This window comes from Lutra lutra, chromosome 7 (assembly GCF_902655055.1).
Source record: "Lutra lutra chromosome 7, mLutLut1.2, whole genome shotgun sequence".
Taxonomy (NCBI): Eukaryota; Metazoa; Chordata; class Mammalia; order Carnivora; family Mustelidae; genus Lutra; species Lutra lutra.
In genome coordinates this window covers 46,048,737-46,065,851 of record NC_062284.1, presented here as the reverse complement: position 1 = coordinate 46,065,851, position 17,115 = coordinate 46,048,737, and the positions used below count along the sequence as shown (strand labels likewise).

At 53.9% G+C, this 17,115-nt stretch overlaps 1 protein-coding gene across 6 annotated transcripts in view; it reads left to right on the top strand.

Moving 5' to 3' along the window:
- The window catches only part of IGDCC3 (immunoglobulin superfamily DCC subclass member 3), a 43,242-nt gene that overhangs the window by 22,233 nt on the left and 3,894 nt on the right, over positions 1 to 17,115 (top strand). For all 6 annotated transcript variants that reach the window (XR_007128870.1, XM_047738689.1, XM_047738688.1 and 3 more), the window contains 7 exons: positions 12,149 to 12,293; positions 12,610 to 12,740; positions 13,163 to 13,300; positions 14,581 to 14,739; positions 15,907 to 16,072; positions 16,351 to 16,598; positions 16,780 to 16,944. Coding sequence is in view for 5 of the 6 variants with exons in the window: in XM_047738689.1 (XP_047594645.1) it covers positions 12,149 to 12,293; positions 12,610 to 12,740; positions 13,163 to 13,300; positions 14,581 to 14,739; positions 15,907 to 16,072; positions 16,351 to 16,598; positions 16,780 to 16,944 (1,152 nt within the window). In the remaining variant the exon portion in view is untranslated. The remainder of the gene's footprint in view (positions 1 to 12,148; positions 12,294 to 12,609; positions 12,741 to 13,162; positions 13,301 to 14,580; positions 14,740 to 15,906; positions 16,073 to 16,350; positions 16,599 to 16,779; positions 16,945 to 17,115) is intronic.

Below are 17,115 nucleotides of genomic sequence, written 5' to 3'. Positions count from 1 at the left end.
CCTCTTCCCCCAAACAGATAAGGCTTATTCTGGAATATTGTTGGGTGGGGGACCTGCAGGCCTTAATCTATTGTGGTTTGGTATTGAGCCAACAGATTCTGTAGAGCTGTGAAACAAAAAAGCAGCATCGAATCAAGGTGTGAGAATAGGAGAGGGTCCTTTCATGGATGCAGAGGGGACGACTTTACCCAGTGTTATCCTAGAATCTTAATATTAGTATGGACCTTAGAGATGATCTTGTCTGTCCTGCCCCACTGCCATTTTACAGATGAGAAAACTAAGGTCAGTATTGGAAGCCCACGTAGGGAGTCTGTGACAGAGGCAGGCATGATCCCAGGTCACCCGTCCATTACCCGACCCTGCAGCATTCATCCCTACAGATCCTAATATATGACTCTGGAAATCTGGGGGAAGCGTCTGTTTTTGTGGAGTTGTCCTCATGGTCATGTGAAAGCAATTTACTTTAATAGCTCCAGCCTGGGCTGCCTAACCAGACGCCCTTCCGGGAGGTGAGAGAGATCCGGTATCTTGACCAGAACGACGGGAAGTTAAGGATGTTGTGGGCTTGGGCAGGTTTACACAAGGAAGATTGGTGACCCTGACACGGGCAGAGACGTGCAGTCTGTGGAGAGGGGCTCTGCTGGGCCTGGACATTCTCAGGTCTAAAGCAGAGAGGGATTCCCCACTTGGCTCCCAGCCCCTGATGCTGTACCCCTGGCTGGTGCGCTCAGAAGCAGACAGGACTCAAAGGCGGACGCTGGATGAGCTTTTACAACTCGTCCCACTCAACTCCCTCATATTAGAGAAAGAAACCGGCCCAGCGAGGGGCTTTGGTTTTCTCAAAATCATACATCCAGTTGTGAACAGGGCTGAGTTCGTCTCCCAACTACTCCTCCGAGTGCGTCCTCCTCCCTGCCCGTCATCCCACAGAAGCCGTGGTATTTCACAGTGCTTTGCCCTCCTGCCCCAAACTAGGAAAATAGATTACTCCTCTGGTTTATGAGGCCCAGGAGGACGGGAGTAGCCCTCCAGGCCACTGCCGCTGGGTGACCTGGATTGCTGATTCGGAAATGCTCGGGGAAGAACTATCCTGGGTCCAGCATCTGGGTTTGTTCATACACTTGTGTTCATAGGGCTAAGGAAACGTGTGGGCTCAGGGAGCATTAGTGGGGCGGTAACACCATCTTATATTGGTGCTTATCTGCATTAGCTACAATCGGGAAACTTGTCCTGGGGGAAGCCTTCACCGCTGTGCCAGGGGGCATCTCTGACTTTGAGTCGGTGCCCTTAAGGGCCTAGGATGTTGTGTTTTCCTGTAAGCGCATATGCAGGTATCCTCAGCCCTGTCTGAGCAGTGTTGGAATACAGGTGCCCGCCTCATCCCACCCCATCCCAACCCAGGCGTGATGCAGGTGTGGAGCTAGATGGCTCCAAGTTCAAATGCTTGCTGTAACATCGGTCACTGGGTGTATCACATAAGCTCCCTGAGCCCCAGACGGGGTAGCAGGCCCCACTTGCTGGGGTTATGCCCATGTCACATGTAACCTCTGACACCCAGTGGCTTTTGCAGAGCAATTATTACCGTGATTGTCCCTGGGATCCTGGCCCGGGGCTCTCACCCTTCTGATATTTCTTAGAAGTGTGGGCAGGGACCCCTAAGGACAGGGTCTGTGGGATGGGAGGAAAATGACACCAGGACATGGTCTCCTACGCATTAGCAGCCAATAAGTATCTGTCGAATGAATGCTTCCCGTCGACTCCGTGGGTCTGCCGTGAAACACAGCAGATGACTCTATTTCCCACACCCCAAACCAGGACACATCCTCACTGTCTGACATATGGGATGAAACCAGGGCAAAATATTTGAAGTGCTTTCAAAATCCTAGCAGTGGGACAGGTAGGGTGGTCACGGGGGTCAGTGATACTTGTCTCCCTTCCCTTTCCCCAAATGTGTAAGGCAGGTGCATGGCTTGTCCCTCAGCACATGCGTCCCCACTGGAGGCTGGAGGGTGCAGAGAAGAGGAGCTCGGGGCTTGATCTGGAGGAAGAATGGGAGCCCCCGAATTACGGGCAGAATCATCACAAGTAGGGCTTTGAGAGGTTTTATTCCCCTGGGGTTGTAAACGCCCAGTGCAGAGGTGCAGAGAAACCCCAGATGGCCCCCACCCCACCCCCTGCATCTGTGCCTCGGGCCTTACAGTCCACTGGAATCAAAGATCAGGCCATAAAGGTTTGATGCTCTCCCCAGCCCTACAGCAGCGGACCAACAGCTGGAGGCAGGGACTTTCCCAAGCTGAGGCTGGCCTCCCACTGCTCCCCACCTCTCCCCATCCAGGCCCCCATTTGTCAGAGGTGGCTGCCAGAAGGGAGGGGAGTGATGTGGATTTATGGCTGCTGACTTGAAAGACAAAGTTGCCTTTTGTGTTAGAATTGGGGCTGGGGGGTTGTGGTGAGCTGGTGTTGGAGTGGGAGGGGCTGGGGTTCGGGGCTGAGGCAGGGGTTAACGGGCTTAAGGAGGCGAGGAGGCAGACAAAGGGATCCAGAGGCTTCTCAGAGCAAGGTCACCAGGCAAAGGCACAGAGGAATCAATCACCCCCAGTGAAGCTGAGCACGGCCTCTGCATTGCAGTCCTCTGGGGCTGTTTGTAAGCAGATGTGGTCCACCCAACCCCAGAAGCACCCGCAGCCCCAAAAACATACTCTTGGGATTCAGGACCTGAAGTCGCTCTCGGACTTCCTTTTGGAGGCTTGGAGAAGTGAATGCAAGTCTTCTGAAGTCATGCTTTCCCCCACCCCAAATGGCAATGGCTAGTCAATGTGGGGGTTCTTCCTTAACAGAGTGAAAGGGGCAGCGTGGGGACTGAGATAGTAGGGAGATGGGGACAGAGTGCAGGGGAATGTGAGCGTGGGCCAGATAACCCCGAGGACAAGACCAGGATCCCACTGGGGGTTGTGGCAAATCCCCAGGACTCAAGGTTATCTGCTACCACCTCCCTCCTTCCCATGCAATCTAGAGATAGGACATTTACAAGTGCTTTGGGGAGTGTAAGGAACATTGGAGGTGGGACTTGGCTGGCCTCCTTGCCCTCCAGGGGTCACTCTGCCTGGTGGGTCTGGGCGGAGGCCAGAGTAGCCCTCGGGTGCCTGAGTTCAGCAGGTGCTTTAACTGTGCCTCAGAGAGCCACATCCATCCCCCGGAATGAGCCTGGCCAATAAAGGCATGAGTTTATGGGCTTCATAAACATTTTACTAGAGAAATCAAGGCCTCAATTACCCAATGGCCTCTTCCAGCTGACAGCTCGCCTACTGGGGCCTCTGTGAAGCCCCAGGCTGCGATGAGATAGAAGAAGCTGAGCTTGGTTTACACCTGACTGCCCCCTCCCCTGGCACGGACACTCCCTCACCATTCAGGCCTTGCACATTCTGTCTTGATTGACTTCTCTAGAGGGCTTGAGGTCCTACCACTAACTCTCTGGGCCTTAGCCTCTCTGAGGGAAAATGGCCACCCCCTTGGAGAAGGTAGCTTCTCTTCCCTCTTCCCGTAAGCTCACCGTCTTTTTCCATAACTTCTCAGCTCCCTTTCACTCAAGATTCTACTGATTTCTCTCAGCAGCCGCTAGCAAGGGTTTACTCTGTGCTAAGCGCTTTACAGATCTATCTCATTGGCTTAGCAACGTGAGCTGTTTTCCTCTCTATTTTATAAGTGGAAAAGAAGAGGCTCTGAGAGATCATCACTTGCCCAAGGTCACACAGCTAAGAGTGGCAGTGTTGAGTTTTGAACGTAGTTCTGTTTGACTCCAGAGCCCATACCATTTACTGTCCCACCACCTCAAAAAGCTCTTAGCAACTATTTCCCCACTAGGAGCTAAAGATCTTGCTGCATGAGGCCTTCTCTGTCACACAGTGTGCTAGCCCTAGGGTATGATCAACTATGGGCCTTGTCAGCCATCTGGGTCTGTGTGGCCAAGGGCAGAGGGGGGCGGGGGGCCCGCAATGCTAGGCTAGTGCTGAAGGTGGTGAGGAAGGGGATTCTCAGCGGGGGCAGCAAGAGAGAAGGCAGCTAGGGGGTCTGAGGCCTTGTCTTGGACTTAGACCAGCACTGACCAGTGGAATTTTCTGTGATGATGCAAATACTCTATTGGTGAAGGCCCATAATGTACCACTTGTGGCTCTTTAGTGCTCGAAGGGTAGCTGGTAAGTCAGAGGAACTGAATTTTTCAGTTTGATACAATTTTAACTTAAATGGCCACATGCGACTAGTGGCTACCATGTTGGACAGCACAGGGAAACTCACTGCGGCTCATGGCTGAAATCTGGTCAAGGTCCTGTGGTGATAAAAGGCTCAGACCAGCCCCACGGGGTTCTGGCCATTTCTAGATGCCCTACTCTAAGGGAGCCTTGCTCACCTAGAGCTTATCTAGAGGAGGGTCTCTGGGCTCAAGACATCTGAACATCGTTTCACATCACAAGTGGCTTGAAGGAGTGAAGGGTGTTTTACCTCTGAAGATCTTTCTCAGGGAACAACCCAGACCTCAAGTATCTGAAGGGCTGTTGTGTGAAGAACAAAATTGTTTGTCTTCTAGAGCAACACTGTCCACTGGAAATAGGATATGAGCCACATAGCTAATTTTAAATTTTCTAAGAGTCAGTCACATTTATCAAAAAAAAAGAAACAGGCAAAGTTAATTTTAATAATCAGTTTTATTTTACTTAATATATCTAAACTATTCCAACATATAATCATTATTTTTATTTATTTATTATGTATTTATATATATTTTTAAGTACTCTTTATGCCCAACATGGGCCTTGAACTCACAACCTCAGAATGAAGAGTCACATGTTACATCAAGTGAGCCAGCCAGGGGGGCGCCTGGGTGGCTCAGTGGGTTAAGCCGCTGCCTTCGGCTCAGGTCGTGATCTCAGGGTCCTGGGATCGGGCCCTGCATCGGGCTCTCTGCTCAGCAGGGAGCCTGCTTCCTCCTCTCTCTCTGCCTGCCTCTCTGCCTGCTTGTGATCTCTCTCTGTCAAATAAATAAATAAATAAAAAATCTAAAAAAAAAAAAAAAGTGAGCCAGCCAGGTGCCCCAATATAGTCATTATTAAATTATTAATAAGGTTTTTTGCATTTTTGTGAACCAGGTCTTTAAAATATTATTTGAGGGGCGCCTGGGTAGCTCAGTGGGTTAAAGCATCTGCTTCGGCTCAGGTCATGATCCCAGCATCCTGGGATCTAGCCCTGACATCGGGCTCTCTGCTCCGCAGGGAGCCTGCTTCCTCCTCTCTCTCTGCCTGCCTCTTTGCCTACTTGTAATCTCTGTCAAAGAAATAAATATTTTAAAAAAATATTATTTGAACTTGTAATCAGTATTTCAATTTTTTTTTTTTTTTTTTTAAGATTTTGTTTATGGGACACCTGGGTGGTTCAGTCAGGTTAAACATCTGCCTTTGGCTCAGTTCGTGATCCCAGGTCCTGGAATGGAGCCCTGAGTCTTAGGCTCCCTGCTCAGCAGGGATCCTGCTTCTCCCTCTGCCTGCCGCTCACCCTGCTTATGCGCTCGCTCTCTCTCTGACAAATAAGTAAAATCTTTACAAATAAAGATTTCATGTATTTGACAGAGAAAGAACACGCAAGCACAAGCAGGGGGAGCGGCAGGCAGAGGAGAAGCAGGATCCCTGCTGAGCAGGAAGCCCCAGACTGACACTCTGAGGGTCGGTCGATCCCAGGACCCTGGGATCATGACCTGAGCCGAAGGCAGATGCTTAATGACTGAGCCACCCAGGAGCCCCAGTATTTTAAATTATTAATGAATACTATCAATTACAATTATTTTTCCAATTTTCAAGTTGTGGTAAAATACACATAAAATTTACTGGTTTTTTAAAAAAATTTTTTTTTAATTTTAGAGAGCGCATTGTTTGGGCAAGGGGGTGGAGGCAGGGAGGGACAGAGGGAGGAGGAGAGTCTCAAGAACGCTTCATGCCCAGTGCGGAACCCAATTCAGGGCTCAGTCTCACCATCCTGAGATCACAGCCTGAGCCAAAACCAGGAGTCGGACACCTAACTGACTGAGCCACCCCGGTACCCCTAAAATTTACTGTCGTAACTTTTTTTTTTTTTTTTTTAGATTTTATTTATTTATTTGACAGAGAGATCACAAGCAGGCAGAGAGGCAGGCAGAGAGAGGAGGAAGCAGGCTCCCTGCTGAGCAGAGAGCCCGATGCAGTGCTCGATCCCAGGACCCTGAGATCATGACCCGAGCCGAAGGCAGCGGCTTAACCCACTGAGCCACCCAGGCGCCCCTCGTAACCTTTTTTTAAGGGTGCAATTCAGTGGCGTTAAGTACCTACATTTATTATATGAACCATCGCCACCATCAATCTCTAGAATTCACCTTCAGAAAGTAAAACTCCGTTTCCATGGAACAACAGCTCCCATTTCCGCCTTCCCCCAGGCCTCGGAAGCCAGCACTTGGCTTTGTGCATCTAGGAGGGTGCTACTCTAAGTGCCCCATCTAAGTGGAATCATGCAGTGTCTTTTGTGTCTGGGTTATTTCCCTTAGCATAATGTCCTCCAAGTTCATCCATGTCATAGCATGTGTCAGAATGTCTTCCTTTTTAGGCAGAATAATACTCCTTTGTATGTACGTACCACATGGTGTTGATTCTCTCCTCCATGGACACGTGGGCTGCCCCCACCTTTTCAGCTGTTACGAATAAAGCTTCTGTGCACATAGGTATACAACTCTTTGAGACCCTGTGTTTAATTCTTTATTTATATCCTTGTCTATACAGGGAGGTGCAGTTGCTGGATCCCATGATAACTATTTATTTTTTGAAGACCTGCCATACACTGTTTCCCATTACGGCTGCACCATTTTGCTTCCCCACCAGTAGTGCACACGAGGGTTCCAATTTCTCCATATCCTTGCCAGCACTTGTTATCTTCAGGGGTGTTCTTGTTTCTGTTTTTGCTTTGACAGTAGCTATCCTAATGGGTGTGAGGTAGTATCTCATTACGGTTTTGATTGACCTTTCCCTCATGCTTAGTGTCTTTTTATTTTATACTAAATCTTTGAAATCCAATGCGTGTTTTTCGCTTACAGCCCATCTCAGTGTGGACAGGCCACATTTCAAGCGCTTAATAGCTGGCTGCTATATTGGAAAATGTGACTCTAGAGGGGACATTGAGGGCCAGTGGGTAGAAGCAGAGGGGACTCAGACATGTCTATGGTGTAAGGAAAAACAGGACAATCACCTGAGCTGTCTGAGGAAGGGCCAGGCATCCAGGTGTCCCTGATCCTCTGTGGGAACAGATAAGAGGAAGGGATGGCCTTAGTGGCCCCTGGAGGTGCCTGTAGATTGTGGTTGTTCCTCTCAAATGGCTGGCTGGGTGTGGGGGACGAGGGCAAGGAGTTGGTGTCTCAGGCCCCCAGTGCCACTGGCTTCTGCAAAGGGTGTGTTTTGAACTCTCTATCCTAACATGCCTGCTGATCCTTTTGTCATCATACATCGGTTAGGAGTGTGGCTGTAGTCCAAGAGTGGGAGGCCGGGCTTGGGGGTTGCTGCCAGCTTCCTTCCCAGCACTTTGCCTTGACCCTTCTCTGCCCCCCAGCGTCCCCCTGGAGCCTGTCTAATCAGATCCAGACCTGACCTCGCCAGAGGTCCTGGACCAGGAGGCAAGTCCTCCCTCCCCTCCCTGAGCTGGTCTAGATTTGGCTCTCAGGAGACCCCCTCCCCTTGGGTGATTTATTGGGGGTGTCCAGGAGCTGTTTCCTGCCTGTTCCTGCTCCCTTCCAGCCCCATGGACTGCTGGGCTCTCTCTGCCCACCTTGCCCCACCGCCTGGCTGTACCCGTGATTGGGGCAGGGTGGGACTGGGAGAGTCCTTCCCACACTGCGGGGGGACAGAGGTATTTTCTCCATGGTGGCCCCCAAGCAGGCCTTTGTCCTCCCTGTCACTCTAGCCCTCACACCAGAAGGGCTCCAGCCAATGCCCATGACCCCCTCCCATTACCTGGCCTGAAATGAGGGACCCAAAACAGTCCCTGCCTAACCAAAAGCATCAACGGCCACATGTCACAGCAGCACCCTCACGCACACCAGGCATGGACACAACGCTACAACAGCGGCCTGTGCATCCCCTTACCAGTCACACCGTGGTCTCCAGGATGAGTGGTTCAGGACTCAGCACGCTCAGAGGTCCTGTCCTCAGGCCCTTGTGCCCATGGTTGCCCAGAAATCCTCTCCCCAGAGAGACCTGGTGAAGGATATCTTCCCTCTGACTCTGTGGCCTGCTAGCAGTAGCCAGGGCAAAAACAAACTTGTTGAGTTTTTTGGTTATGTTAGTCACCATATAGTATGTCATTAGTTTTTGATGTAGTGTTCCATGATTCTTTGTGTATAACACCCAGTGCTCCATGCAGTCTGTGCCCACCTTAATACCCATCACCGGGCTCACCCAGCCCCCACCGCCCTCCCTTCTAAACTCTGTTTGTTTCCTGGAGACCATAGTCTCTCATAGTTCGTCTCCCACTACAATTTCTCCTCCTTTATTTTCCCTGTCTCCTACTGTCCTCCATGCTATTCCTTATGTTCCACAAAGAAGTGAGGTCATATGATAATTGACATTCTCTGCTTGACTTATTTCACTTAGCATAATCTCCTCCTGTCCTATTCATGTTGATGTAAAAGTTGGGTATTCATCCTTTCTGATGGCTGAATAATATTCTGTTGTGCTTATGAACTCTATCTTCTTTATCCATTCATCTGTTGGAGGGCATCTCGGCTCCTTCCACAGTTTGGCTATTATGGCCATTGCTGCTATGAACATTGGGGTACATGTGGACCTTCTTTTCACTACATCTGTATCTTTGGGGTAAATACCCAGGAGTGCAATCACAGGGTCATAGGGAAGCTCTATTTTTAATTTCTTAAGGAATCTCCACACTTTTCCAAAGTGGCCGCACCAACTTGCATTCCCACGAACAGTGTAAGAAGAGGGTTCCCCTTTCTCCACAACCTCTCCATCACTTGTTTCTTGCCTTGTTGAGTTTTGCCATTCTAACTGGTGGATGGTGGTATCAATGTGGTTTTGATTTGAATTTCTCTGATGGCTAAAAAGACAGACTTGTGAACCAAACTGGCCCCACCCTGAGAGATGGGAGGAGGCCCAAGTGGCCCCTAGAATCTTTCTCCCACTTGCTAAAGAAAAAAAGAATTGCCTGTGAAGGAGGGGTGAATGCAGGATTGTGGATGTGGACAAGAGCCTGTTTCTGGAGGCAGTGGGAGTCCTGGTTGGAAGGGCCCTTCGTTTACAGATGAGCGGACCGCTGCCACCCCTGTCTCAGGGCAACCCCCCTTGGACATCTAAGGAATAGACAGGGCTGCCCGGAGGGCTGGGCAGGGGTGTGAGGAAGGGGAAGCAAGAAGGAGCCTCAAATCAAGAAGAGCACCCCCTCCTACTGCAGCCACCTCTCCTGGGCCACATCTGTGTAACCAGGGGTGGGACCGAGAGACCGTCTTCCTGAGGCTCCTTCTCTTCCTGAGGCTCCTTCTCTTCCCTCACCCTGCAACATGGTGCCATCCCCCAACCCAAGAGAAGAGGCTGGTCTGAACTGCAGTCCACCCTGGGGTTACCTGCCCTTGGAGAGTGACAAAGTGACAAAGTTGCTGGAGAATTAAGGGACCCCTGCAGAGGGCCTGGGCTCAGTGACCCCTCCAGAAAATGAAGGGGTTGGCTTTCAGATTCGTGCTTCTCAGTTACTTTTAAAGGCAAAGCTGCCCTTTGAGGACATGGTGGGGAGGGGAGAGCCGCAGTTAGTAGAGTTGATAGGGAGGGACGGCACGGGGGCTGCTCTGGTGGGAGGGAAATGGGGAGAGCCCTGGGCAGAGGGGGCTCAGCTGCATCCAGGGGAACCCAGGGGACTGTTAGGAATCCTGTTGTCCACTGTGTGAAGGATACTGGGCTGGCTTATTACCTGTGAGCACTTCCTGCTTAAGTGTTTTCCTCCACCACACACTCAGCCCGTGCTGTTGTCCTTGTTTGGTTTTGGAGGGAGGAGGAGGGGGTGAGATGGTAGAGGCCAGATTTTTCTCCATCCCCAGCGCCCTGCGAAGCAGCAGCTCTAGCCCTAGTCCTCTCCTCCGGCGGCTTCTCGCTCCAGGCGCCCCCAGGGAGCCCAGGCTGGGGCTAGCAACACAAAAGGAGTCGGTTCCTTAATAAGCAGGCATCTGTAGTCAGCAGAGCCATCAGGCCCCGCCCCAGATCCCTGGGGGACTGTGAGCTCCTCTCCAGCTGGAGCGAGGAGGGGGCAGGCTGCTCCCTGGCTCCTGAATGGGCAGAGCCCTGGGCGCACAGGCAGCCAAGTCAGAAGCCTGGGTGCCCTCTCCATGCCCGAGGCCCATGTCCAGCCCTGCCCTCCTGGAGGCTGAGGCCTAGAGGTGGTAGAGGGCACCCAGCAGGGCCTCGGCTTCCCCGTCACAAGCCCCAGGGCTGACCTGCAGGTCCTCGGCCAAACACAGCCTTTGGCCTGAGACAGGGCAGGCTGACCTCACAGTGCTTTCCGGGGACCCTCTCACCAAGTCTGATGGGGACACCAACGGGGTACTTGCCCCCACCTCCTGCTCTGACAGGGCCCCCTCCCCCAAGCACACTTTATAAAGGGACGAGGGAGCTGAGACCTACAAACCCCCACGCACATCCAGCCCTGGACACGCTGACCACGTACGTGGGCACAGCCGCGTCCTCCCAGAAAACACAGCCCTGCACATGTGTGCAAGTTGCTGCTCACACCCATCAGCTGCACTCCCAGGAGGCCGCGACGGAGGAGGAGGGGGCCGGGCGGGGGTTTATGCATGTTTATATTTAATGAACCGCATGCAAATGAGTTGGAGAATGTGCCTCAGAAGAGTCAGCCCCCGGAGACTCTGAGAAGAAGGGCACAAAGGCTCGGCCTTCGGGGGCTGCCCTGGAGTCCAGAACATGCCGGGGGATTGAGGGGACCTGAGATGGGGTGTGCCCACCCTCACCAGGGAGCCAGGGGTAGGAACCAGGATGGGCTCCAGTGCCCGTACTGCTGCTGTCAGGGGAGGGCTCCTTCTGGGAGGGGACAACTGTCCCAGTTGATGGAGTGCCGGAGGGGAGGGGCTGCCTGCCTGGACAGATGGTGAGCCGCTTTCCCGCACTTGAAGCAAAGTGGATTTTAATGAAATTGCAGCCCCAGTGCTGAAGCTGGGAACCCGCGTGGGAGGGGTACCTTCCCTGGGCCGCCGGGTGGGTGGTGGGTGGGGGATGGGTGGGAATGAGGGTGGGTAGGGACACTTAACTAGCTTAAAAGTGGGGTGTGGGGGGTGCACCAGAGCCCCTGGCCCAGCCTCTTCAGACCAGAGTTCAAGCAGTTCAGATCCCCAAAAGGTGGGGAGGGGAGCCCCTGAATATTTATGACACATTGAAATGCAGATTGTAGGTCTGACAGTATTCTGAGAGGCTGTCACCTTGGATGGATATACCACCCTCTCACCCTCTTGGGGTGCATCCTGACGCTGTGGATCCAGAGCTGGGGATGGGGTTGCTGAGGAAAGGCAAAAAAAAAAAAAAAAAAAAAAAAAAAAAAGGCTGCTGGGTGCTGGTAAGCAGGGTCTGATGACTGGTGTCCCCGCTGGGCACCATGGGACTAACCACTTCCCCTCTCTGGACCTCTGTTTCCAATTCTGTAAACCAGGCAGCATAATACCCAGGCCTTTGATGCCTTAGGGGGAGTTCATAAAGATATATCTGAAAGCAGCTGAAACAGTGGGAGTAGGACTTGGGAACAGGGACTTTGTGGATCAGCAGCCTGAGATCTCCTCGTTAGAGGCTTGTTGTCTGATACTTTGTCCAGACCTTCCTCAGCATGTCCCAGCCATATACCACCCCTTAGGGGGAGATGCCTCTTATGATGGGAGGCAGGGTCGGTGATGGTGTGTCCTCCCTGCCCCAAGCCTTTGCCCTGTGTCTGCCAGCTCCAGGAAAACTCCCAGCCCCCTTCCCCGGGGTGGGGGGCGGTGAGGTCCGAGGCTCCAGAACATGGGACTCTGACCCCACACCCCTCTGCCCCTGGCCCCTCAGCAGTGTGCCTCTTCCATACACATGTCCGTCCTTTTCACCAGCCATGTCGGACTTCCACGTGCATCCCCAGGCCACTGTGGGAGAGGAGGGCGGTGTGGCCCGCTTCCAGTGCCAAATCCATGGGCTTCCCAAACCCCTGATCACGTGGGAGAAGAACAGAGTCCCCATTGACACGGACAACGAGAGGTAAGGTGTTCGTGGGAGAACTGGAGGGAAGACAGAGAGGCAGGCAGCCTCCGGGGTGGTGCTTCTGCAGCCATGTTGAGATCAAGTGTCTGTGTGGCCAGCAGGGCCCAGATTCGAGGCTGGTAGATGGATCCATGAGGACCGTGCGTGATTGTTGTCAAGGCTGGCGCGAGAGTCCCAATGTGTGTCTGTGAGAATGACCGTGACTTTAGGACAGCGCCTGGGGACCGAGCAGTGTCTGTGATGTCAGTGTCCCTGTGACTGATGGTACCCATGGTTGTGCTGGTGGTCAGCTGTGCCTCCTGCCTCAAAACAGGTACACATTGCTGCCCAAGGGGGTCCTGCAGATCACAGGACTTCGGGCTGAGGACAGCGGTGTCTTCCACTGTGTGGCCTCGAATATTGCCAGTGTCCGGGTCAGCCACGGGGCCAGGCTCACCGTGTCAGGTGAAGGTCTTTTGCTCTGACTAGTTCTGCTCCTCACCAGCCCCCTGACTTCTCACTCTCAGATCAATCCCTGTTCAGCTGAGCCCTGGAGACCCTTCTCCACTCACAGCACGGTGCTCCTTGGGGTGTGGGTTCAGGAGGAATGCAGCCCGCTTTCTGGCTCAGCTCTCCCTGGGGAAGCCCTTCCTCTGCTCACCCCAGGGCTCTCCCATTGCTAGAGGGCCCTGCAGGGACTGGAGCAGCGGGATGGATGTTGCAGCGGGATGTGCAAGGCCCCAGGACCCCTAGCATCCCTCTCTGGCCCATAGGACCTGGTGTCCGGGCTAGATCTTGTTTCCCACTCCCCGTGTCCTGGGTTGTGGGTAGGATGAGGTGGGAAGGGTCACAGCTGAAGTTAAAAAAACATGGCCTCTTCCTGCCAGGCTCGGGCTCTGGGGCCTACAAGGAGCCAATGATTCTCGTGGGGCCTGAGAACCTCACCCTGACAGTGCACCAGACCGCTGTGCTTGAGTGTGTCGCCACGGGCAACCCGCGCCCCATTGTGTCCTGGAGCCGCCTGGGTGAGCCTTGTCCTACAGCCCCTGCCTCTCCCACCCCTGTCCCACCCCCTGGGAGGGCAGTCTCATCACCCAGCCTTGGGGGGGACTTTGAATCCTGTTTGTTCTCCATGGGGGTCTGTGCTCTCTGGGGCCTTATGGAGGGGTAAGCTTCCCTCTGCTTGGCAGGACTGGGGAGGTCGGCCTGCCCACTACATTCTCCCTCCCCCTGCGTGGATGGCTTAGCTCCCTGGGTTACCTCATCCAGTTGGGCCAGTCCTGCCTTGCTGGAACCGGGCTCTCCAGAAACCCTCGGCAGCTCTCCTTCCCACAGGTCCCTTCCCTCCTGCGTGGCCCTGCCCTCATGACCATGGCTGTACTCCCCAGCAGTGCAACTCCAGACCCCTCAAAATCTCAGCCAGTTGTCACACACCCTGTCTCCACGCCCCCCCCTGTCTCTAGCCTGGCCCCCTAAATCCCCAGCCTAAATCCCTAGGCAGCTGAAGGAGAGAAATGAAAGGGTGCAGATGGGCCCACATTGTCTGAGCGGAAAGGTCACTAGGGGAAGGAGAGTCTGGAGGGGATGGGGTGGGGTCGCATTCACAAGGAGACTGTGCCACATTGTAGCGGCTGAGTGAGCGGGGAAGGAGGGGGCAGCAGGCAGGATAATAGAGTAGATTTCACCACTTCAGCGTCTGAATGGGGAGCGGTCTCCTTGCACTCTGACTGTGCTAATCTGATCCTTGGGTGGGGGGAGGGCCCAGTCCCTGGGAGAGGCTGGAAAGAGTGGCCTCACCATTAGGAGGAGCCCATAGGCACTGCAAGGACCATCTGGTCCAACATTTCCCAAAGCATATAGGGAGGAAAGAATGGCTCGGTGGGCTAACATCTCACGACTTTGGGAAACAGATCTAACCAGGTCCCTTTACGTGGGACTTCTCAGAGCCTTTATATTAAAGGGCAGTGTGACAGTCCACAAGTGGAATGAAAAATTTGAGCGTGGAACTGTTTTCAAGAGAGACAAACCAGGCTGGGAAACGCCCATCTAATCCAAACCCCTTAATTCCCTGAGGGGAAGGAATTTGAAGGTTGCCCGTGAATCAGTGAAAATGGCAGAATTAGAGCCCAGGTCTCTGCTGCTAGGCAAGTTTTCAGGGCTGCTCCAGCTTCTTCCACAATGCCTTGATGCTTGGGAGGAAGGGTGCAAAGTGAAAGATCAAGGCTCCCTGGAACATGGGTGGAATGCCGAACAATCTGGACCATTCCTCACTTGCCCTCTTCCACGTTCTTCCCCCAACCCCCAGATGGCCGACCCATTGGGGTGGAGGGCATCCAGGTGCTGGGCACTGGAAATCTTATCATCTCTGACGTGACGGTCCAGCACTCCGGCGTCTATGTCTGCGCGGCCAACAGGCCGGGCACCCGGGTGAGGAGAACAGCGCAGGGCCGGCTGGTGGTACAAGGTACGGAGCTCCCCGGCCCCACAGCCCTCTCCTCCTGCCCCATTTCGTTCTGGCTTCATCACCAAGCCTGGCCCAAGTTCGGGGCCCTGGACTCCTCCCAACCCTGGCCTCTGCCCCTCGCCAGGCCTCCAGGCCAAAAGGCAGCTCCCTCCTCTCCTCCAGGAAGGCGTGTGCTGAGAAGGGGAATGCAGGTCTTGTCTAGGTTATCAGCCCCTCATGCCTGTCTGGGTGCCCGTGCCATCCCCCCTGCCAGTCATTCCCATTTTATAATCTCTCCTGCTTCCCACACCCCTGTGTTCTTCACAGGTGTCCCTGTTTTCCTTCACAAACATGTGGCACCTGCATGCTCACACCTCCCTGCACACTCTCAGGTGTTTGTCATTCTCACACTCACACCCTAGCTCCTGCCACGCGCAGGGCTGGTCTCCAATGCAAAGGGAGGGGGCAAAGGGGGAGGGGCGGGTGTCAGCCTCTGAAGCTGATCACGTCCTCCTGTCCATCCTCCTGCACTGGGGCTCAACTGTCCCCATGAACTGGGCTGGGATCCCATTCTCAGGGGCTTTCTGGGGTGGTTCCCTCCCAGAGAGCTGGGGAAGGGGTGGGAGATAGGGAATTAGGAACTTAAATGCCTGTTTGTTTAGCATTCCATGTGCTGTTAATCTGTCCAAATGAAAGTGATGGAGCATTTCATTTCTCGGGTGTTAATGGAAGCCGGAGGCCTGGGATTGGAGGAGGAGGTATTGCATGTAGGGGCGAGGGGAGCTGGTACTGAGGCTCATCCATCTCCCCGTCATTACAGCCTTCGAGGTGCAGCCAAACCTATTAGCACATTTATTTATTTAACAATTTCCTGAACAGGGAGCTCAGCTTGATTGCTTTCGGATACAAATGTCAGTCTTTTAAATAGTCATTAAAATGGAGTCTTCTCCTGGGTCTGCCTCTCTGGGGCCAGTGAGGTGGGGCTTGTCTTCATCTCCTGCAGCCTGGGCAGGGGGTGGAGGGCGGGCCCCACCTGGAGGGTTCTCAAAGGATCTGACTGGATGGAGACTTGTGCAACAGGAGCCCACCCTGTCCCTATACCCTCCCCATCCCTTCACTCACAGCTGTCTTGTCCCCATCCACCTACCCCTCATGGCTGCTCCTGCTTCTCTCTGCCTCCCACCCCAGCCCCAGCCGAGTTTGTCCAGCACCCCCAGTCCATCTCCAGGCCAGCTGGGACCACAGCCATGTTCACCTGCCAAGCCCAGGGTGAGCCGCCCCCTCATGTCACGTGGTTGAAGAACGGACAGGTGCTGGGGCCAGGAGGCCACGTGAGGCTCAAGAACAACAACAGGCATGTGTGTGGGGGTGAGAATGGGGAAAGATGCGGGGAAGGGGGCCTGGATGAATGGCCTGAGCAGGCTCTGCCCTCCTGTGGGGAAAGAGAGCGAAATTGGATCCAGAGGCTTGGGTTTGAGTTCGAGGTCTGTCCCTGACTTAGAGGGACCTCAGACAAGTTCTTTGCCTTCTGGAGGGGCTCAGTTTCTCCATCTCTCAAATGGGGTGATCTGGCCAGACTTCAGGGATACTCTGGGAGGAGGAAAGGATCTAAGGTTCTCCCTCCCCCTGCAGCACTCTGACAATTTCTGGAATTGGCCCTGAGGACGAGGCCATCTACCAGTGTGTGGCCGAGAACAGTGCTGGCTCCTCCCAGGCCAGTGCCAGGCTGACCGTGCTGTGGGCTGAGGGGCTGCCTGGGCCCCCCCTCAATGTACAGGCGGTCTCCGTGTCATCCACTGAGGTCCGCGTGTCCTGGAATGAACCCCTGGTCAACACCAAGGAGATTATTGGCTATGTCCTGCACATCAGGAAGGCTGCTGGTGAGTGGGAACAATGTAGCCCCTTCTTTTTAGTCCCTGTTGATCATCCCTTTCAATCCTGAGTGTCCTGACCCAACCCCTTCCCTCCCTTGTCCTCCCTGCACCTTGGATGCCCTCATCTCACCAGTGCTGGTAGGACTCCCTCACTTGGCTTACTCTGCCCTACCCTTCACCTCCCCAGACCCTCAGGAGCTGGAGTACCAGGAGGCAGTCAGCAAGAGCACCTTTCAGCACCTGGTGAGCGACCTTGAGCCCTCCACTGCCTACAGCTTCTACATCAAGGCCTACACGCCGAGGGGGGCCAGCTCCGCCTCTGCCGCTGTGCTGACCAGCACCCTGGGCGAAGGTGAGGCCTGGGTGCCGCACGTACTAAGAAACAGTCCCGGAATCAGCAACGGTGCACGCAAGCTTGCTCACCACATACCACCAGCGGGAACCCCGCCCCGAGGCGGAGTGGGGTCTGGGGCTACCTGAGGAAGGGGTGTCCTTTTCCAATTCACGTAAAGGTGTCCTTGAG